Source organism: Motacilla alba, chromosome 22, assembly GCF_015832195.1.
Source record: "Motacilla alba alba isolate MOTALB_02 chromosome 22, Motacilla_alba_V1.0_pri, whole genome shotgun sequence".
Lineage (NCBI taxonomy): Eukaryota > Metazoa > Chordata > Aves > Passeriformes > Motacillidae > Motacilla > Motacilla alba.
In genome coordinates this window covers 2,616,676-2,639,175 of record NC_052037.1, presented here as the reverse complement: position 1 = coordinate 2,639,175, position 22,500 = coordinate 2,616,676, and the positions used below count along the sequence as shown (strand labels likewise).

General features: G+C 56.2%; 1 protein-coding gene across 6 annotated transcripts in view; it reads right to left on the bottom strand.

Annotated features, from left to right (window-relative positions):
- Nucleotides 1–22,500, bottom strand: part of SLC4A5 (solute carrier family 4 member 5) — a 32,631-nt gene that overhangs the window by 8,801 nt on the left and 1,330 nt on the right. For 4 of the 6 annotated variants that reach the window (XM_038160337.1, XM_038160335.1, XM_038160339.1 and 1 more), the window contains exons 1-16: nt 22,178–22,328; nt 20,006–20,098; nt 19,422–19,610; nt 14,211–14,340; nt 11,583–11,743; nt 10,494–10,649; nt 8,645–8,740; nt 7,689–7,744; nt 5,739–5,896; nt 5,565–5,652; nt 5,264–5,418; nt 4,390–4,536; nt 3,433–3,607; nt 3,009–3,142; nt 2,631–2,902; nt 131–192 (exon numbers count right to left, since the gene is read on the bottom strand). In XM_038160337.1, the coding sequence (XP_038016265.1) occupies nt 131–192; nt 2,631–2,902; nt 3,009–3,142; nt 3,433–3,607; nt 4,390–4,536; nt 5,264–5,418; nt 5,565–5,652; nt 5,739–5,896; nt 7,689–7,744; nt 8,645–8,740; nt 10,494–10,649; nt 11,583–11,743; nt 14,211–14,340; nt 19,422–19,610; nt 20,006–20,078 (2,052 nt within the window). In that variant the 5' untranslated portion in view covers nt 20,079–20,098; nt 22,178–22,328. Of the gene's footprint in view, nt 1–130; nt 193–2,630; nt 2,903–3,008; nt 3,143–3,432; nt 3,608–4,389; nt 4,537–5,263; nt 5,419–5,564; nt 5,653–5,738; nt 5,897–7,688; nt 7,745–8,644; nt 8,741–10,493; nt 10,650–11,582; nt 11,744–14,210; nt 14,341–17,408; nt 17,659–19,421; nt 19,611–20,005; nt 20,099–22,177; nt 22,329–22,500 lie in introns of those variants that run through there. The other 2 variants (XM_038160336.1, XM_038160341.1) reach the window with 2 other exon arrangements.

Here is a 22,500-nt window from a genome sequence, read left to right as displayed (position 1 = left end):
ATTCGGGGGGGGAAAAGCGTGGATTTGGTGAAATTTGAGTTCCCCTCGCTCATCCCACTCCTGGGGGCTGGAACCCCCCGGATCCTCCCTCCCTGATCCCAAATTTCCCCTGGGATGAGCAGAGCCTTACCAGAGACACGTTAGTGGTGTTTGGTGCCACTGGAGCTGAAGCATCGAACAAGGTCGCGTTGGCTGCGGGAAAGGAGTCGGTTATTGAGGTTTTGGGGCTAAACCCAAACTTTTGGGGCTAAACCCCAGCTGGGCTTTGCCTGCTGAGCCCGGCGGGGATCGGCGTCCCGGGATTTTGGGGGGAAATCCCCCTTTTCTAACTTCTCCCTGATTAATCCCACGTGCCGGGGAGGACGCGGCGGCTCCCGCGGCGGCTTCTCCCTGCGGGGCTGGCGAGGGCCGGGCCAGAGGGGATTTTTTAGGAGCTTCCCAGTTCCTAAAACTTCCGGGAGCTTCCCAGGGAAGCCTCCAGGAGTGGGGTGGACTTCAAACCACCGGGGTGGAAGGCTGGGAAAAACAGCCTGGGGTGGTTTTATATTTTATTTTGGAGAGGGGGCACCCAAATCACGCCCAATTTGCCTTTTTTAAAATTATTATTCTTTTTTTTTTAATCGTTTGGGGGTGTTTTGGTGTCATCGGTGCAAAATTCCATCTTTTCGAGACCCCGGCACCTTCTCCTCCTCGGCTCTTCAGGCGACGCAGCTCCGCAGCTCCGGGAGCACCCCCGGCATGTCTCGGGGTGCCCCTAAAAGAGGGAATTCGGGAATTCCGGGACGGCTTTGCCGCCCCCCTCTTCCATCCTCTTCGCCGAGCGGGAATTTCAGCCGCCGCCTCCAGCCCCGGCGCCGGGGATTAATGAAGGAGAGGCTGGGTTAGGATAGAGAGCCCGGGCCTAAAAACATCGGCTTTGTTCTCATTTCTCTCGTCCTCAACCTTTTCTTTGGCCACAAACCCTATTTTGGGGTTTCTACGCCTTTAAAGGGCAGCACGGCACCAGAGGGGTTAAAGAGAGGAGCCCTGAGGGCTCGACACAAACCTTTTCAGAGAGAGAGAAAAGTCAAATACATGGGGGGAAAAAAAATAACAAGGGAACCCCCCCGTGGGGGGAGAGTATCAAATATTAAAATAGTTTTAATATTTAGAAGGCGATACTCACTTGAGATTGAAATCAGCCCCAATTGATGTGTGCAGCAGAGACAAATACGGGACAAATCAGTTACAATAATCAAAAATCAGCAGGGATGGAAAAAAAAAAAAGGGAATTAAAAAAAAAAAAAAAGTTAAGGGTGGAGCGGGGAATAAACATCATTTCTAGAGGGATTTTAAATCCAGCCTGGACACGGCTGCCTCGGGCAGCCAGGGCGAGGAGTGGGGTCAGGGATTGGGGTGTGGGCGCCTCTGGGCTGCTCGGGGTGGGGGCTTGGAGAAGGGGGAGACCTCCCTGGAGGCTGAAGGCTCCTCCCAGGGGTGCTCACGGCTCCATCCGGGAATTCCGGCTCTGGGGGTTCCGGCTTCGCTCTCTGCGGCTCGGGTTTGGGGCGGGAATTGGGTCGGTTCTGCTGCTGCTCCGGGGTCTCGGTTCCCAGTGGGATCGCGGTGCTCACGGAGGGATGGATAAGCAGGAATTGAGGAAAAATGTGAATTTCAACCCGATGGCTGCGATTGCCACGGCGGGGGAGCTCTCCTTGGAGTGGCAGATGCGCTGGGAATGCGTTGGGTGGAGGGCCTTGGGTGCTTCTCTTGAAGGAAGGAGACAGGCAGAACTTCACCATCACCTTCATCCACCACCATCTTCATCCACTGTGACCTTCATCCACCATCATCTTCATCCATCATCATTTTCATCCACTGCGACCTTCATCCACCGTCTTCATCCACCATCATCTTCATCTACTGTGACCTTCACCCATCGTCATCTTCATCCACTGTGACCTTCATCCACCTTCATCTTCCTCCACCTTCACCTCCACCCACTGCCAGTCTCCTCTGGCTGCAGCTGGTGCTCCCCAAAATTTGGATTTTTGACACAAATTCAGCTCCTCGGAGAGCAGCCGCTCACCTGAAGCCATCTCCGCTCCCTTCCAGGAGCGCCCGAGCTCCACAGTTCGGATCTGGGATCATCCAGGGGGTCTACCCAAGAGCAAAACCATGGAAGGGCCTTCAGCTCAGAGCCGGATGGCCTCTCCTTCTGGAAAAGGAGTGGACAAAGGAGGAAGAACGGTCCATGGAGGTTTCCACACCCAGCTGGGACATCCCGGGGTGTCCCAGACCCCGCAGAGCACAGAACCACTCCAGCCGTTTCCTGGAGATTCAGTTTCCATCAGCAGCAGGCTGGAAGCACCCAAAATGTCCTTTTCTTTCTTCCATAATCCCTCCTTATCCATGCAGGACTGGCTGCTCCAGGCTGAGATCCGAACTCTCCGTCCGCTGAGTCCCGGGAAGTTCATCCAAGGGGGACAAGGCTCTTCCTCCATCTCCACAACCCCCTCGGGGGAGGATGATGAGCTCCAGGTCTCCGCAGCCCAGGCAGCTGCCTCCTCCCACGTCCCGGGCCGGGATTCATCCACGCCAGGACCCTCCCACCCCCGGCTGCTGCCCGGGCGGCCCCGGGGTGAACTCACCTGGGTCGGGGGCCACGCACTCGCACTTGTACATGGTCACGTAGTCGGGCTTGAAGTCGGAGTTGATGGGGTAGTACTTGAAGGCCCCGATCATCTTCTTGATGGCGTCGTAGATGAAGATGAAGCTGATGAGGGTGGAGAAGCCCTCCTCGGTGAAGCGCGTGATGTACTTTATGATGAAGCTGGCGTCGGTGGCCACCAGGATAAGGCACTGCAGGGCCGAGTGCAGCCCGATCCACAGGCGGAATTCCATGTAGTCGATCCCGTTGCCTCTGGAAGAGGGGACCCGTGGCCCTGTGAGATCAGCTGGGGGCTGGGGACACGTCCCACCCCCGTGGGGACAGGCCCCGGTGTCCCCTGGGCTGGCCCAGCACTCACTTGCTGAAGTCGAAGAGCAGCTTCTCGAAGATGAGGATGGGGCCGGTGCTGCTGAGGATGATGAGGGGCTGCCCGGCGAAGAGGCAGAACATGGAGCCGGCCATGGCCGTGCCCAGGAAGCTCTCCATGACCCCCTGGGGACGGAGCAGAGGGGGCGTCACGGGCGTGCCAGGCCACGCCACGTCCCCACAGAGCCCCCGGGGCTGAGGGATGGTTGGGACCGTGTCCCATGGCTCCCGGCACTGCCATGGAGGGATCCCAGAGCTCCGGGGCTGCCGGTCCCACCTGGCAGAGAATGTCCATCCCCAGAAGCTTGGCATGGCACGAGTAGGGTAAAATCCATCCCATCCATCCCGATCCCATGGATCCCAGACCACTGCTCCCATCCCTGCTTGTCCCCAGGCCGGTGACACCTGGGCCACACCTGGTAGTTATCGGTGGCGTCCCCCAGCAGCCCCCCGAAGGTGATGGCGTTGGTGATGCAGCCCAGGTAGATGAAGAGGATGGCGGAGATGGACTGGATATGGAAACCTTCGTAGAAGTCGCTCGGGAACCAGGGCAGCTTCCTCTTGATATCCAGGTAGAGGCCACCACAAAACCTGCAGAGACACGGCCAAGGTGACACCGACACCCGGTGACTTCCAGCAAAACAGAATCGTGGAGTGCTGGAGAGGTTTGGGTTGGGAGGGACCTTGAATCCCATTCCATCCCACCCCTGCCATGGCAGGGACTCCTCCCGCTGCTCCAGCCTGGCCTTGGGCACTGCCAGGGATCCAGGGCAGCCCCAGCTCCTCCGGGAATTCCATCCCAGCCCCTCCCCACCCTCCCAGCCAGGAATTCCTGCCCAAAATCCCATCCATCCCTGCCCTCTGGCACTGGGAAGCCATTCCCTGTGTCCTGTCCCTCCATCCCCTGTCCCCAGTCCCTCTCCAGCTCCCCTGGAGCTCCTTCAGGCCCTGGAATGTGCTGGAAGCTCTCCCTGGATCCTTCTCCAGGGGAACATTCCCAGATTGGTTCCAGAGTAGAGAAGCTCAAGTATCCCAGAATCCTGGAATGGTTTGGGTTGGGATTTGCCCTAAAACCCCCCCAAGTCCCACCCAGGGACACCCCCCACCGTCGCAGGCTGCTCCAAGCCCCATCCAAGCTGGCCTCGGACACTTCGGGGGATCCACAGCTGCTCTGGCCAGCTGGGAGAGTTATAAACATCCATACAGAAACACAATTTATATACAGACACAAAAATAGACCTGGTGCTGACAAAAGCCCCGTCCCGCCAGGATTCCACCCCTCGGTGCCCCAGGACACCCCAGGATGAGCCCACAGGAGCCGCTGATGGATCCTGGCTCATTCTGGAGGATTTTGGGGGTGGCTCCTGGCTCACCTGCCGGTCCAGGCCAGCTCCTCCCCAATCTCGTGGACTTCAGGCATCTCCCCATCGTCGCTGCCGCCGCCGCCGCCGCCCCCGGCGCCCGCCCCGCCGGCCGCGCCGTTCATCTGCCCCACCTCGTTCAGCGAGAACACCGACTTCCTGCGGGACACCGGATGGGCACCGCGGATCAGCACCGCCACACGGGCGCCGTTGGATTGGCACTGCCGCATCAGCACTGCCACATTGGTGCCACCGGATCAGAACCGCCGGATCGGCACCACCGGATGGGCACCACCAGATGGGCACTGCCGGATTGGCGCCGTTGGATCGGCACTGCCACATCAGCACTGCCACATTGGTGCCACCGGATCAACACCGCTGGATTGGCGCCACCGGATGGACACCGCCACATTGGCACTGCCAGATTGGCACCGCTGGATGGGCACTGCCGGATCAGCCCTGGTGTGAGGAGCATGGCCAAGGCCGTGGTGGATCTCTGAGCCTGCACTGAGCTTGGGTTTTGGGCCGAATTTGGCCAGATCCAGAGTTGGGTTTGCTCAATTTGTGGAGCCATGCCTTGGGTTGGGTTGGGTTGGGTTGGGTTGGGTTGGGTTGGGTTGGGTTGGGTTGGGTTGGGTTGGGTTGGGTTGGGAGGGGTCTCAAGGATCATCCACTTCAGCTCCTGGCCTGGGCAGGGTCACCTCCCAGTAAAAGTTGTCCCAGGAGAGTGGAAACGGCTCTGACCCGAGCTGGGATCAAACCCTGCTGCACACCCAGCGCTTCTGGAACATCTGGAGAAGTTACTCCAGGGATGAAGCCAAGCAAGGCTCTTACCCCCCCAGAACTGCACGCAGGAGCGGCCACAGGCTGGTCCAGCCCCACCCACCTTTTCTCAGCTGAGGGCACTTTTTTGGGAGGCTCAATCCGGATGTTGGGGTCCCACTCGCCGGGCGGGAGGACGATGACCTCGTCCAGGAACTCGTCGATGCCGGCGATCAGGTCCTCCCTGTCCCGGGCTTTGTAGGCAACGTCGCTGAAGAGCTGGGGGTGGACACGGGACAGGGGTCAGCCTCCAGCCCCACGCCCTCCTGGGGGTTCCAGTCTCAGTTTTTGGGGTGGAAATTGCTTTTTTTGCTGGGTTCAGAGCCGGGGGGTCCCGAAGGAGGGCTGGGGTGGCCTCCACTCACATCGTCCACCATGAGAGTGGCGATGGCCCTGCCGATCTCGTTGTAGGACTTGGCTTTTCCCGGCGGGCCGAGGAGAATGAAGAGGAATCTGGGGAGGGAAGGGCTCCGTGTCGGCCTCCTCGGAGCTGAGGTGCCACCGGGCCCCGCAGGACGCGCCCGGGGGACGGCGCTCACCTGGTGGGGACGGGCACCTCCGTCACGCCCCCCAGCATGGTGGCCTGGAGCAGCCGCACGAAGGCCACAAAGGGCTTCTCCAGGAACTCCACCTCCCCCACCAGCACGTTGGAGGCCTCGGCGTCCTTGGGGATCTTCTTGATGAACTTGTTCTTCAGCTGGTGGCAAAGACAAGGTCGAGGAAGGGAGCGGTCGCCCAAAATTTGGGTTTTCCCCTTTTTTTTTTTCCCCACCAAAGTTGGAGCCTCAGGCTCCGAGATTTCACCTCTGGTTGTCCCAGGACTCCCCAGAGGTGGGAACTGAGGAGCCACAGCCGGGAATCAGCCAGGGAAAAAAGCCAAATTTCTTCAGAAACGTGGGTAAAATCAAGACTAGATTGCACCGCCAGAGCTCCACAACCCAACCAACGTTTGCTTTTGCTCTCCTGGGCTCTCCGCAAGGAAAACTCCCCCTGTGGAAAACCTGAGCCAACCCCAGGGGTGCTGCAGTGAGCCAGGAACATTTTTAGAGTTTCTTTGCAGCCCTGCATGGCACAGAACCCCCCCAAGCCCCGCACGGGGGAGGTTTCTGTGCCTCGTTCCTCCCCAGCCCCGTTCCGGGAGCTGGAACAAACAATGGGAGGAGGAAAACCTCATCCATGGATTTATTCCCCAGGTCTCTTCTCCCCTGCAGCTCTTTTCATTACAGCCTAAAAGGGTTCAATAGCCAGCCGGGCAGGGAGTTATGATAATCTATATGGCAGCATGAGGGGAGGCATGTGAGCCGGGCAGCCGCCTCGCCCCGTCCTAATCTTCTAAATCCAAATGGAAAAAAAAAAACAACAACAACAAAAAAATCATAATAATAATAAAGCAACTCCCCCAGTTCTGCTCGGAATAAGAGCAGGAGTTACCAGTGGCCACTAAGCTTCGTGTAACACTTAAAAAGTCCCTTTGTAGTGGGCCTAATAGGGTGATTAAACCTAAATGCTTTGCATATTTTGGGATTAACCCTCCGAACCCCATTGCTGGAGGGGATGTTTGGGGTTCCTGACTGGGCACCGGATGGAGTCATTGTGGGAGATGTCCCTGTCCCGTGGCTCCCAGCAGAACGTGGATTTCCATCCATGAAATAAAACACTGTTTAGTGTGTTTGGGCTTGCCCTGAAGTGCATCACCCCAGGTGAGCCCAGCGAGGACATCCCGGGGGAAAAGCAAATTGTTCTCCCACCCCATTCTCTAAAAACCCAAAGCAAGCTGTTCTCCCATCCCATTCCCTAAAAACCCAAAGCAAGCTGTTCTCCCATCCCATTCCCTAAAAACCCAAAGCAAGCTGTTCTCCCATCCCATTCCATCCCATCCCATCCCATTCCCTAAAAACCCATTCTGCCTTCGGTTTACGGTGAAATCAGGAACAGAAACCAAGCAAAGCTCATCCAAGGAACCAACCGTTCCCAGAAAGAGAGGCTGGGATGGGAAGGGGACAAAACCCCACTGCTCCATCCCACCCCCAAGCCGGGAGCTGCCTCCCAGCTCCCCCCTAAAAGCAATCCCAGAAGGAAAAGCCCCCCCGTGGCCTCTGGGCTGAGCTTCGCATTGAGAAACCCTCAGGAAAAGCAGATCCCACCCCAAATTCCAGCCCTCACCCCCAGAGCTGCATCCCAAGAGCTCGGGTGGGATTTGCCGCCCTCTCCCTTGAGGATTCCCACGCTTCCAAGCAGCTCCCTGCAGATCTGGAGGGAATTTTTGCCCCACCCTGATGGATCTGGGCTCCCGGCTCGTCCCAAATTCCGTGCGGAGAGCGCAGGTGTCACCTCTGGGGCAGCTTCCCCGCAGGGATCGATGCAGCAATTAACTGCCCTAATTAGGAATTTGTGCGGGTATCGACCCAGCCACGGCTCACATGGACCCGACAGCGCCAGAGCCCGGCAGGGATCGCGTCAGGGTTTTGGGATTTTGGGATTTTGGGTACCTGGTCAGTGCTCGGCGTGTCCGAGATGTCGTTCATGCTCCGGCTCTGGGCGTGACCTGGAGGGAAAGGAGGGAATGGTGAGGAAAAGCCACCCCAGGTGCCAGGAGAAAACCCCGTGGGGAGAACTTGTGACAAGAAATAAAACGTTCGTGGTGGTATCTGGGCTTGCAAAGCGGCAGCAGCGCCGTGAAAAGCTGGGAATTAGGGAAAATTCCTCCTCTGAAAGGGTGGGAAGGCTGGCACGGGGCAGTGATGGAGTCCCCATCCCTGGAAGGGTCCAGAAGCCATCTGGATGTGGCACTTGGGGACACTGGAGTGCTCCATGATCTCGGAGGGCTTCTCCAGCCCCAATGATCCCAAAGCTCTGTAAATGGGAGCACTTCCAGCCACAGGAAGCCGGGTTTGCTTGGGAATTCCCACCTGCCCTCTCCCAGCCAAGCCATCCTTCAGGATTCCCTCCCTAAATCTGCAAGGAACGCTTCCCTCCACCCCACACCAGCCCCCTCACCCATCCCAAATTCCCTGCTGCCCTTCTGGGGTGGCAGCCACGGTGGGACCTCGTTTCCACCTCCCACTCTGCCCCTGGGGCTGGGAATTTGGTGTCCCAGGGAATCATTTGGTGTCCCAGGGAATCATTTGGTGCCCCAGGAATGCTGAGGTGCCCCAGGGAATGCCGTGATGCCCCAGGAATGCCATGATGCCCCAGGAACACTGAGGTGCCCAGGAATGCTGAGGTGCCCAGGGAAGGCTGAGGTGCCACAGGGAAGGGTGTGGTGCCCCAGGAATGCCGTGATGCCCCAGGAACACTGAGGTGCCCAGGAACACTGAGGTGCCCAGGAATGCTGAGGTGCCCAGGGAAGGCTGAGGTGCCCAGGGAAGGCTGAGGTGCCCAGGGAATGCTGAGGTGCCCAGGAAGGCTGAGGTGCCGGGGCGGTGCTGGGCCGTGCCCCACTCACGCAGGCGGCCGTAGCTGGCGCTCTGCCGCAGCCGCAGGTCCTCGGTGGAGCGGTGGAAGGCGGCGCCGGCAGCCGGGCCCCGTGCGGGGCTGCGGGCTGGGGAGAGAGAGAGGGGTGAGACCCGAGGGGATCCCATGGGAATGGGGGGACAGGATCCCATGGGAATGGGGGGGTGGGATCCCATTGGGAGTGTTGGGGCAGGATCCCGTTGGGAATGTGGGGACAGGATCCCATGGGAATGTGGGGACAGGATCCCATGGGAATGTTGGGACAGGATCCTGTTGGGAATGTCAGGGCAGGATCCCATGGGAATGTGGGGACAGGATCCCGTTGGCAAGGTCATGGCAGGATCCCGTTGGAAATGCCAGGATGCTCCAGGAGCTGCTGGAGACCGATGCCGGGCTGCTGCGGGTGACCTCCCGCTAAACCCGCGGGAACAATCGGGAACAGACCCAAATCCCCTTTTGTAAGGGCTGGGAAAGGCGGGATCAGCCGCGGCCAGACCGGATTTGTCTGCGGCTGCCGCGCCAGGAAAGCCGGCGCCGAGCCCGGCGCCCACACTGCGCCATTGTCCTCGCGCGGCGCCGGCGCGGTGACGTCATCGGCACGCAGTGACGTCATCGGCACACTGTGATGTCGTCGGCACGTGGTGACGTCATCAGCACATATTGTCCCTGCTGTGATGTCATCGCACAGTACCACTGACCCCACAGTGACATCATCACAAAGTCATTGTCCCCACTGTGATGTCATCACTCAATGGCACTGATGTCACACAGCGACCTCATCCCCATGGTGTCACCATCACACAATGACGTTGTTATCGCACAGCGCCACTGTCCCCATGGTGATGTCATCACATGGTGGCACTGCCCCTACTGTGACATCATCACACAGCACCATTGTCATCACACAATGATGTCATCACACTCTGCCACTGTCCCCCACAGTGACATCATCACAGATTGCCATCGTCATCACACTGATGTCATCACAGCGCCATCGTCCTCACGTGGTGATGTCATAACACAATGGCATTGCCACCACACGGTGATGTCACCACACGATGTCAGTGCACAATGACGTCACCGTACATTGACATTATCATCACACCGTGATCTTGTCCCTTGCACAACGATGTCATCACTCAACGATGTCACCAAACGGTGACACTGTCCCTGCCACAGCCACATCCCTCACACAGCGCTGTCCCTGTCACACAGCCCTGTCCCTGTCACACAGTGCCATCCCTGTCACAGCCACATCCCTCACACAGCACTGTCCCTGTCACACAGCCCTGTCCCTGTCACACAGCACTGTCCCTGTCACAGCCACATCCCTCACACAGCGCTGTCCCTGTCACACAGCGCTGTCCCTGTCACACAGTGCCATCCCTGTCACAGCCACATCCCTCACACAGCACTGTCCCTGTCACACAGCGCTGTCCCTGTCACACAGCCCTGTCCCTGTCACACAGTGCCATCCCTGTCACAGCCACATCCCTCACACAGCACTGTCCCTGTCACACAGCGCTGTCCTTGTCACACAGCGCTGTCCCTGTCACAGTCACATCCTCACACAGCCCTGTCCCTGTCACACAGTGCCATCCCTGTCACAGCCACATCCCTCGCACCGTGCTGTCCTTGTCACACAGCGCTGTCCTTGTCACACAGTGGTGTCCCTGTCACACAGCGCTGTCCCCGTCCCCAACACCTCCTTGTCCCCCAGCTCCCGCTCACCCCTAAACCCACCAGGGCGGAATTCTGGGGTCCTTCCCGATCCCAAACCCCCGTGTCCTCGCTCCCTCCTCCCGCGGTGTCCCCGGCGCGGGCCGGCCCCGGGGGCTCACCGGTGTTGGAGGACACGGACTTGCCGATGTCGGCCAGCGAGCGGTGGATCGGCTTCTTGGTCTGGTGGCGGTGCTTGCGCAGGAGGACGAAGCTGAGCTTCTCCCGCAGCTCCGGCTTCAGCAGCCCGTCCTCGATCTGCTTCTCGATGACATCGTCTGCAACACACGGCCACGGTGACCCCCAAAACCTCCCCAAAATGTCCCCAAAATGTCCCCAAAATGTCCCCAAAATGTCCCGTCCTCGATCTGCTTCTCGATGACATCGTCTGCAACACACGGCCACGGTGACCCCCAAAACCTCCCCAAAATGTCCCCAAAATGTCCCCAAAATGTCCCGTCCTCAATCTGCTTCTCAATGACATCATCTGCAACACACGGCCATGGTGACCCAGGGGTGACACCCCAGAACCTCCCCAAAATGTCCCCAAAATGTCCCGTCCTCAATCTGCTTCTCAATGACATCATCTGCAACACACGGCCATGGTGACACAGGGGTGACACCCCAGAACCTCCCCAAAATGTCCCCAAAATGTCCCATCCTTGATCTGCTTCTCAATGACATTGTCTGCAACACACAGCCATGGTGACCCCCAAAACCACCCCAAAACCTCCCCAAAATGTCCCCAAAATGTCCCCAAAATGTCCCGTCCTTGATCTGCTCCTCGATGACATCATCTGCAAGCACCCAGCCATGGTGACCCAGGGGTGACCCCCAAAACCACCCCAAAATCTGCTCCTTGAGCATCCCATCCTCGATCTGCTTCTGGATGACATCGTCTGCAACAACTGGCGATGGTGACCCCCAAAACTCCCCCAAAATGTCCTCGATCTGCTCCTCGATGACACCACCTGCAAGCGCCCAGCCACGGCGACCCAGGGGTGACCCCCAAAACCTCCCCGAAATCCGCTGCTTCAGCAGTGACCCCCAGATCCCCCCCAAGAACCTCAACACAACCATTTCCGGAAGCACCTGACGGCTCCCGACTCCTCCCTTTGCTCATCCCTGGACAAATCCAGGAAAAAAAAAAGGCGTTTCAATCCATTCCCACCCTTTCAGGACATGGGGGGAAAACCTTCAGGAGCTCCTACCGATAATTTGGGGCAAGGAGTATCCGTCCAGGTCCAGGAGCACCGTTCCCGTCTGGAGACACGTCCGCAGCTCGAAGAGGCTGTGCAGGGACAACGTGGACACGTGGGGTTTGCTCCACCTCTCGCCGCCTTCCTCCACCTTCTCTTCGAACTTGATCCACCTGGAGCGGGAGCGGGACGGGGCGGGTGTGAGGATCTGGGAATGGCTTTTCCTTCCTGGGAACTTCCCTTCTTGGAAAGCCTGGATTCCTTCATCCCACAGAGTTGTGACTCGTTATCCAGGGTGGGAAGGGAGGAGCTGGTGGAGTCATTCCCAAACGTGCTGCTTGCAGGGTTGGGGAGGGGAGGGAAAGCTCCCAGTCCCACCAGGAAACCCAAATCCATGGATTTCCCCATCCTCAAATCGCTCCTGAGAGGTTTGGGGACATTGGAGTGGAAGAGAAGCTCCCAGTCCCACCAGGAAACCCAAATCCATGGATTTCCCCATCCTCAAATCGCTCCTGAGACTTTTGGAATCTTTTCCCATGGAGACGACCTGGCCTGAGCCTGGATCTGCTCCTGTCTGGAGCAGCCAGAGCATTCCCAACATCCCGGAGCATTCCCAAAGTCCCATTTCCTCAGGAATGCTCAGACCCCACTCTGGACACCCCATCCCCACCATGGGAGGATTTCCAAACCCTCGGAATTCAGCTCTTCCCTTCCTTCCTCCTACAGTGAAGACTTCAGAGAAACTTCTGGAATGGGGAGGATGATTCCTCCCAAATTCCTGGGAATGGGGCTCAGGCTCTTGGTTTTTTGGGACAAAAGCTGCTTTTCTTCCATGGATTTTCCTTCCTGGAGTTTAAGGTGACCCATCTGAGCGGGCACCACTGGTGGGAAGGACAGAGCAGGAGAAGGGATCCTGGGAATGGCCAGGAGAAGGGATTCTGGGAATATCCAGGAGAAGGGATCCTGGGAACGGCCAGGAGAAGGGATTCTGGGAATATCCTGGAGAAGGGATTCTGGGAACAGCCAGAAGGGATTCTGGGAATATCCTGGAGAAGGGATTCTGGGAACAGCCTGGAGAAGGGATTCTGGGAATATCCTGGAGAAGGGATTCTGGGAACAGCTGATGGCCCCGAAACTCTGAGGGGGAAGGATGGGAAAGGGCCAGGATGGGATCGGTGGCTGCACAGAGCAAACCTCAGGTGTCCCCACTAAAAATCCCCAAAACATCATCCGGGAACGCCCCAAGAGAACCCCAAACCACAAGAGCTGGCCCTGGTGCCCACCCCACCCCTCCCATCCCTGATTCCTCTGGAGAATCCCATTCCAAACCCTTCCTCTTTCCCGGGGATGGAATTCAAGCTTCCCGCCGAGCGCCGCCGCCGCTCCCCCAAAGCCGATTAGGTCGCTTTTCCTCTCCCTTCTGCCCCTTTTCCCGAGGAATTTGGGTCATTAGGGAGCTCGGGACGGAGTGTGGGATTGGGGGCACGAATCCCTGTGGGATTGGGGGCACGGCTCCAGCGGCCGCCATCGGCATCCCGGGATTCCTTCGCCGAGGTTCCAGCGAATTCCCGCTGCTCCCGGCATCCTGAATTCCCTTTTTTCCCCCATTTCTCGTGGGTTTAGGTGCCCTGAGGATAAAGAGTCCCAGCCTGGCTGGAGAGCAGGAATTGGGACGTGGAAAACCTCTGTGATCCTAGAAAAAAATTCCCTTTTTTTCCCCGTTTGTTGTGGATTTGGGTGCTCCCACCACAGAGATGCTCCCCTGAGGATAAAGGGTCCCAAACTTGGAAAAATCAGGAGAAATTTGGGAATTTCCCCCTCCAGCCCTCCCTGATGGAAATCCCAATGAAAATGCTGATTTTTTTTTCCCTTCCAAGCTTTTCAAGGAATGGGAAGGCAGAAAAAACCACGGATTTATGGCAAAATGAGGATTCCACCAACAGAATCTGTGGAGTCGGAGCAAGATTGGAACCAAGGGGATTCCATTTTCAAACCCTCCGAAAATCCCGGTTTTCCAGCATTTCCCCAATCCAGGAATATCCTTTTCCAACACCCCTAAAACCAACACTGATATTCCATTTGCAAAATCCTGGTTTTCCAGCATTTCCCCAGTTCAGGAATATTCAACACCCCTAAAACCGACACTCGTTCCCTGAAATTCCATTTGCAAAATCCCATTTTTCCAGCATTTCCCCAATTCAGGAATATTCTTTTCCAACACCCCTAAAACTGACACTCGTTCCCCGATATTCCATTTGCAAAATCCCATTTTTCCAGCATTTCCTTGATTCAGAAACGCCCTTTTCTAACACCCTTAAAACCAACACTCGTTCCCTGATATTCCATTTTCAAAATCCCATTTTTCCAGCATTTCCCCAATTCAAGAATATCCAACACCCCTAACACCAACACTCGTTCCCTGATATTCCATTTTCAAAATCCCATTATCCAGCACTTCCCCAGTTCAGGAATATCCTTTTCTAACACCCCTAAAGCCAACACTGATATTCCATTTTCAAAATCCCATTTTTCCAGCATTCCCTTGATCCAGAAATGCCCTTTTCTACCCGACCCCTCTCCCCCGCGGGGACGTTTTGGGATGGGATTTTTCCCCTTCCCGATTCCCGAGTCGCGGCTGACCTGGCCGATTCCTTCCACTCCATCTCGTCGCCGTCGCGCTGCAGCGTGTCCATCTCCGTGAACAGCGTCGGGTTCGGGGGCTCGTCCTCCTCCCCCAGGATGTACCGGAGCCGTTCCGCGGCCGGCGACACTGCCGGGGAAAAACTGCTGGAATTCCGGGGGAAAACGGGATGGGACGGCCCCAAAGGGGGTTTGGGATAAGGAAAAAAGGGATAAAAATGGAGGGAAAAGGTTGAAGGGAATGGGGGAACTCCGAGTGATCCCATCCCAAATTCCCTGTGCTGGAATTCCATGGAAAATCCCACTCCATCCTGCTGGGAAAGGCCCTGAGGGGGTTTGGGATCAGAAAAAAAGGGATAAAAATGGAGGGAAAAGGTTTAAGGGAATGGGGAATCTCCATCCTGAATTCCCTGTGGGAAGAAGAGCTGGAATTCCATGGGAAACATGGAATCCTGCACGGAACGGCCCCAAAGGGATTTGGGGTGGCAAAAAAAGGGATAAAAATGGAGGGAAAAGGTTGAAGGGACTGGGGGAACTCCAAGTGATCCAATCCCAAATTCCGTTTGATGGAATTCCATGGAAAACGGGATGATGCCACAGGGAATGCCCCCAAAGGGGCTTTGGGATAAAAAGGGATAAAAATGGAGGGAAAAGGTTTAAGGGAATGGGGGAACTCCATCCTGAATTCCCTGGGGGAAAAACTGCTGGAATTCCGGGGGAAAATGGGATGGGACGGCCCCAAAGGGGGTTTGGGATCAGAAGAAAAGGGATAAAAATGGAGGGAAAGGTTTAAGGGAATGGGGGAACTCCATCCTGAATTCCCTGTGGGAAGAAGAGCTGGAATTCCATGGGAAACATGGAATCCTGCAGGGAACGGCCCCAAAGGGGGGTTGGGGTGGCAAAAAAAGGGATAAAAATGGAGGGAAAAGGTTGAAGGGACTGGGGGAACTCCGAGTGATCCCATCCCAAATTCCCTGGGGGATGCTGGGGAAGGGAGGAGTGGGATGAAGCTCCAGGAACCAATTCCCATCGAATTCCCTTTCCAGGTTTATCCCAAATTTTCCCTGCCAGAGATCCCCTTTTTCCAGGGATCCCACCCCAACCCTTCCAGCCTCGGGATTTCCCCCTTTTCCCAGCGGGGAGCGACACAAATCTGTCGTTCCTGCAGGAAAAATTCCATTTTTTTTTTTTTCTGGGGAGCAATCTGGGAATGGCTTCGGGATCACGGCGCCCTCCGAGGCTTTTCCATCCCAGCACATTCCCAGTGCCCACGGGAGGGTGAAGAAATCCAAGGAAAAAAATAAAAAGTTGGATTTGTTCTTAACCCTCTCCATCCTCGGGGGTTTTTTTCCTGGCGAAACTTCCCGGTTTTGGTGGATTTGGGGAGGAATCCAAGCCCTGAAATCCATGGGGATGGGGTGTTTGGAATGATCCAGGCTTGGAAAAATGGGAATTTTTGGGGGGGGGGGGGGAATCCTCTTTTTCTCCAAGCCGGGAAGAACAAAGTCGGGCAATGCAGCACTTAAAAAATCAGGGAATTAAATTGCCATGGAAAAACGGGGGGGGGGAAATGGGAATTCTGCCCCTTTTCCTGCACAAAGCAGACGAGTCCAGGCCCCAGAAGAAGAGGATGTCCCTTTAGGCTGAGCCTGCTTAAACCACTTAAGCCCCTCTAAGCCGAGCCCGGAGCCTGCCAAGGTCCAGCCCTGCCGCCATTCCCATCAATCCCTTCTTGTGATTCCGAATATTCCCGGGAATTCTGGGGCCGGGCTCCGTGCCTGGAGGGTTTCAGGCTCCCTAAGCCCGGGCTTGTTCTCGGAAAAGGGATGAAACGGGTGAAACTCTGGTCAACCCTCCGTGCCGACCCCAAAATTCCCAAAAATCCCCCAAATTTAATGAGGGAAGTCACAAAACAAACAAAAAAAAAGGGATTTTGCTGGAAATCCCTGTCCTGGGTGAGGGCTGCGGTGGAAAAAATGGGATTTGGAATTCCTGTCCTGGATTTCGGGGTTGCTGCTCCCGGCTCTGCCCAAATTCCCTCTTTTAAAAACGGATCCTTCCTTCCCCACCCTCCCCCAGGGGCTCATTTTGGGGTCTCGGGCCCTGAAACCCCAAAATCCTCCAAGACATCTCCTGCAGGAGGAGCTTTTTTGGCTTCTTTTCCTTCTCCTGCCAGACCGTGGGGGATAAATCCAACTTGCAGCTCCCAGCTTTGCTTCCCTGCCTCCCCGAGGTGGCCGAAATTCCTGGGATTTGTTCACCTGGAGAAGGATTCCACGGCTGGGAGAGCGCCCAGCTCGCCCCGCTCGGGGGTTTTTGTGTTCCTGGGAATTCCAGGCAGCACGGAAAACCCCAGGAAGCTGCAGGTGCTGGTTGGAGAGGGGGGAAAGTGACACAAATCCCATAAAACACCCCAAAATCAACTCCTTGGGGGGGGGGGGATCCAGATCTCCTTGAATCAGGTTTTGGGATGGGGAAACTCCGGGATTTCAGCCACGGCGGATTCCCAGGGAATATTTAGGATCATTTCCACGGGAAACAGCACGGGAATGATTTAAATCCCATTTGCCCGAGGTGCAGCCACCCCCTCCCATCCCAACCCCGACCCCACAACGAAACCTCGCCCGGGGATCCTTTTCCAAACCCAAATTCCCACTGAACCGGGATAAAATTGGGAAATCAGGGAATGCTGCCCTGCTGGGGCTCTGCAGTCAGGCCGGGTCTAAGCCGGGTTTAAGGTCCAGCCTTACCCTGGGGCTGCCGTGGGTTCCCCACAGCTTTTCCCTGGATTTTTTGTGGGTTTTCCACAGCTTTTCCCTGTGGGTTCTCCACCGCTTTTCCCTGTGGGTTCCCCACAGCTTTTCCCTGGATTTCCCTGTGGGTTCCCCACAGCTTTTCCCTGCATTCTCCTGCCTCAGCTGAGTCCCCACTGCCCCAAAACCCAGGAGAGTGGGATGCACATCCCGTGGGATGAATTTGCTCCAAACCCCCAGCTTCGGGGTGTTTCTGACCCTTCCAAAATCCAACTTTTCCACCGAGGAGCAGCAGGAGTCGGGAGCTCCCCTTGATTTTTGGGGCGAGCTTTGGATCTCTGCACTTTTAGAAGTTGCTTTTCCAGGAGAAAAAATCAGAAAAAACCCCCAGGGATCTTTTCCCCCTCCCACCACGGCACTGGGAAATAAAAACCCCAAACCCTACCTGGAGCTGTTTCCATTTCTTCCCCCATTTCTCCCCGCTTTAACCCCAAAACTTCGCCGCGCGCTCCCGGAACGCCGCCGAGGGCCGGAGTTTCTCCTTTCCCCTTTCTCCTTTATCCAGCGCAGCTAAAACTCCGCGGCTTAGGGAGCAGATTACGGCGAGAAAATCCTTCCCTGCTCGGCTCCCATGACGGGAAGTTACCAAAGCGCCGGGATGCGCTCGGAACGGCGGCGGGAAGAGGCAAAATCCGCGTTCCCCGCGGGGTTTTCCTGTCCCGGCCGCGGCCCGGTGGGAAAGGTGACCCCAAAATCCAGGTTTTGGTTTTTAACGGGGGTCAGGGTGCAGGGGTGAGGGAGATGAGGGGTGTGGGGTTTGGGGTTTGGGGTTTGGGGTTTGGGGGTTTGGGGGTTTGGGGTGGGTTTTGTTTGTTCTCTGTGAAAGGAGGTTTTGGGGTCGAGGCGCCGAAGTGGGCTGGGGTTGGTGGGGAGTGGAGTTTGGGGGTGAGGGGAGGAGGGAAAGGGGGGGGAAGAGGGGAAAAGAGGGGAAAAAGGGGGGAAAGAAGGGGAAAAGAGGGAAAATGGGGGGAAAAAGAGGGGGAAAGGAAGGGAAAATGAAGGGAAAAGGAGGGGAAAGGAGGGAAAAGGGGGGAAAGGGGGGGAAAAAGGGGGAAAGAAGGGGAAAAGGAGGGGGAAGCAGGGAAAAGGGGGGGAAAATCAGGGAAAAGGAGAGGAAATTGGGAAAAAGGAGGGGGAAAGAGGGAAAAAGAGGGAAAAATGAAGGGAAAAGGAGGGGAAAGGAGGGGAAAAGAGGGGAAAATTAGGGAAAAGGAAGGGAAAAGGAAGGGAAAAGGAGAGGAAAAGGAGAAGAAATTGGGAAAAAGGACGGGAAAAGAGGGAAAAAGAGGGAAAAGAAGGGGAAAATCAGGGAAAAGGAAGGAAGGGATGTGCCCCCGCTCCCGCCTCCAGCAAGGGCATGAAGGAGCTGCCAGCGAATAAAAAAACTCTTCCCGTGCAAAAAAAAACTGGGAAAACTTCGGCTGGGCTTGAACCCGAGTGCAAATTTCCAACAGGGGCTGGAAAAATCCCAGCCCAAGAAGGGCCTGGCGGCCGCGCTCCCCTGTGAAATGTTAATCTGCCCTAAGGAGATTTCCCCCCTGAGGAGCAGCAAAACCCGGCGGGAACACGGTGTGACCCCCCCAGAGTTGTCTGGAACCCCAATCCCGGCGGGGAAACCCCATCCAAATCCCATTTCAATGGGAAAAGCTCGTCGGGAACAAGGTGTGATTCCTGGAGCTTGTTTGGATCCCAAATCCCAGCAGGAAAACCTCTTTAACCCCATTTTAATGGGAAAAACCCATCGGGAACAAGGTGTGATTCCTGGAGCTTGTCTGGAACCTCAATTCCAGCAGGAAACCCCATCCAACCCCAACCCAAACCCCATTTCAATGGGAAAAACCAATCGGGACAAAGTGTGATGTCCTAAAGTTGTCTGGAACCCCAATTCCAGCCAGGAAATCCACTCCAAACCCCATTCCAATGGGAAAAAACCATCAGGAAACAAGGTGTGATTCCTGGAGCTTGTCTGGAACCTCAATTCCATCACGAAAATCCTTCCAAACCCAACCAAACCCCATTTCAACGGGAAAAACCCATCGGGAACAAGGTGTGACTCCCCAGAGTTGTCTGGAACCCCAATCCCAGCCAAATCCCAGGAAACCCCAAACCCCAATCCCAGGAAAACCACTCCAAACCCCATTTCAACGAGAAAAACCCATCGGAAACAAGGTGTGAAGGTTGTGGGGAGCCCCAATCCCAGCAGGAATCCCTCTCCAAACCCCATTTCAACGGGAAAAGCCCATCAGGACCAAGGTGTGAAGGTTGTGGGGAGCCCCAATCCCAGCAGGAATCCCTCTCCAACCCCATCCCAACCGGACCAGCAAACCCGGGCAGAGCAGCGTCGCCTCGCCGTGCCCCGAAAGCGCCGCCGGGATTCTCGGGCGCCGCGGGCACTCACTGGTCCTGCTGGCGTTGTCGTTGGCGCTCTCGGGCCAGCCCTGGCCCTCGTCGGTGTCCGAGGGCTCGCGGGGCCCGAAGTGGCGCTCGCTGCCGCTGCGCTCGCGGCTGGAGCCCGGCGAGCGCCGGCGGCGCCGTTTCCTGCGGAAGCCGCGCGGCACCGGCACCCCGATGTAGATGGAGTGGTAGTCTGGGAGTGGGGAGAGGAAGGGGTTAAAAAAAATTGGGGTTTCGGGGAGGAGAGGATGCGGGGAGGGGTGGTGAAGGCGGGAAGAAATGCAGTTTTGTGGGAGAAAAATTCCAGGTGGAAATGAAGTGGGTGGAGCGGTAATTTTAATTAAAAATTCACTTTCTAGGGAGAGAAATTCCAGGTGAAAATGATCCACATGGAGCAACAATTCCAGGAAAAAATTCATTTTTCTGGGGGAAAAATTCCAGGTGAAAATGAAGTGGATGGAGCAATAAGTGGAATAAAAAATTCACTTTTAAGGGAGAAAAATTCCAGGTGAAAATGACGTGGATGGGGCAATAATTGAATAATTTATTCTTTTTTAATCTCCGGGACGTTCCCGGGATTCCTCTCACCTTCCTCATCCTCGAACCTCCTCCGGGAGCCGCCGAGGCCGCGCTCGCTCATCCCGTCCTCGTCCTCCAGCATGGCCCGGCCGCTCGCGGGAGCTGCGGGGATTGGGAGCGGCTCTGAGCGGGATCCGGGCTTTATGGGATCTGGGATCTGAGCAGGATCTGGGCTTTTATGGGATCTGGGGTTTTATGGGATCCGGGAATTTATGGGATCTGGGATCTGAGCGGGATCCGGGCTTTATGGGATCTGGGATCTGAGCGGGATCTGGGATCTGAGCGGGATCCGGGCTTTATGGGATCTGGGATCTGAGCGGGATCTGGGATCTGAGCGGGATCTGGGATTTTATGGGATCTGGGATTTTATGGGATCTGAGCAGGATCTGGGATTTTATGGGATCTGGGATCTGAGCGGGATCTGGGATCTGAGCGGGATCTGGGGTTTTATGGGATTTTATGGGATCTGAGTGGGATCTGAGTGGGATCTGGGATTTTATGGGATCTGGGATTTTATGGGATCTGGGAGGGGAAGAAGCTCTCTGCACCCCTGCCAGGAGCTCCCCGCTCTGGAATCCTTCCCCCGGGAAGGAATCTCCCGTTATTCCAGGTTGACCCCACACATCCCAAAGGGATTTTTCCCCCTTTGATCCCACATTTCCTTTCCTCTTCCAGCCGTTTCCCCCTTTGGTCCCGGTGGGGATCTGCCAGGGATGCTGGGGATGAATTAATTAACGGCTCCCTAATTAGCCGAGCTCCAGCGATTGCCTTTCACACTCGGCTGCCCGGGCGCGGCTGTTTCCATTCCCGGCCCGGTCGATGCTGCCAAAGTCACTCGGAGGGCGATCCCGAGCAGCGTTCCCGCGTTTCCCAGCCCTTTTGGGGAGAAAAACCCCAAAATCCGGCCAAAAACCTCGGGAACGGCCGGAGCCGCTGGGGCTGGCAGGGCGGGAACTCCTGACCCTTTTGACCCGGGAAAATCCAGTTTATCCCAGTCCAAATCAAACCCAGGCTGTCCCAAACCAGCCCAAATCCAGTTTATCCCAGTCCAAATTAAACCCAGGCTATCCTAGTCCAGTTTTAATCCAGTTTATCCCAGTCCAAATTAAACCCAGGCTATCCCAAACCAGCTTAAATCCAGTTTATCCCAGTCCAAATTAAACCCAGGCTATCCTAGTCCAGTTTATCCCAGTCCAACTCAAATCCAGTTTATCCCAAACCAGCTCAAATCCAGTTTATCCCAGTCCAACTCAAGTCTGGTTTACCCCAACCCAATTTAAATCCAGTTTATCCCAGTCCAGCTCAAGTCCAGTTAATCCCAGTCCAGCTCCGATCCCATCCCGGCTGAGATTTAAATTTGATTTTCAAGATTTGGGATTGATTTGAGAGAAAAGGAATTGAGGCTTTTTCCTCCGCAGGGAAAACCCAAACTGGGCACTTTTAGGGATAAGGTCAACCTCGAGCCTTGGCTTCCCAAAAACATTCCGGGATCAACCCTGAGGATTTTTAGGAAGCTGGAAAAGCAGAAAAATCCGCAAAACGCCCCCCAGGAATAGTTTTATTCTAAAAATGAACTTTTGGAAGACGAAGGATCCCAACCCCCAGGAAATCCCGGCGGGTCGGGGTTCCCAGATGATGGATTGGGGCACAAACCCGTCCAGCTGGGATAATTCCAGGAAAAAATGGGATTTTTTGGGAATCTGGATGAGCTGGGAAGCACAAAGAGCCCCCAGGGTAAAGCCAGGCTTTGTTAGGCACGGTTAAATGGAAGCTCCCGATCGATTCGGGCTCGGACAATCTGGGATTTTTCCCACACAGAGCTTTCCCCCCCACCCCAAATCCCTAAAACCCAACCCAGAGCGGGAATCAGAGCTGGAAAACCCAGCTGGAATTCCAGGAAAGCCGGGCAGGGAAAGCCAAGCCCAGCGCTGCTCCCATTCCCATGAAACCCCAAAAATGAGATTTCCCCAAAAAGCAGATTCCCCCTTCCAGACTTGCCTGGAGCTCCCCAAAGAGATTTGGGATCGGGCTGTGGGGTCAGGGAAAAGTGGGATTCCTAGGAGTCTGAAATGCTCTTCCAGCGACCCCAAAGCACCAGCCCCGATCCCGTGAAACCCCAAAAATGAGATTTCCCCAAAAAGCAGATTTCCCCAAAAATGAGATTTCCCTTTCTGGACTCACCTGGAGCTCCCCAAAGAGATTTGGGATCAGGCTGCGGGGTCAGGGGAAGTTGGGACTGTCAGGAGTCAGAGCCGCTCTTCCCAACATGCCAGCGACCCCAAAGCGCCAATCCCGATCCCGATCCCGATCCCGCGGGGCTGGGGAGGCGCCCATCGATCGATGGATCGATCGCGGCCGGAGGATGACGGGAGCTCCGGGGGGAGGGAGGGAAGGAGGGGGAACCCACGGGATCGGCCCCACACGGGGATGGGGTTTCCGTGTGGGGTCGCTGGGGTGTGGGAAATGCGCCCCAAGCCACGGGGTTTGGGTTTGTGGGGGATTTT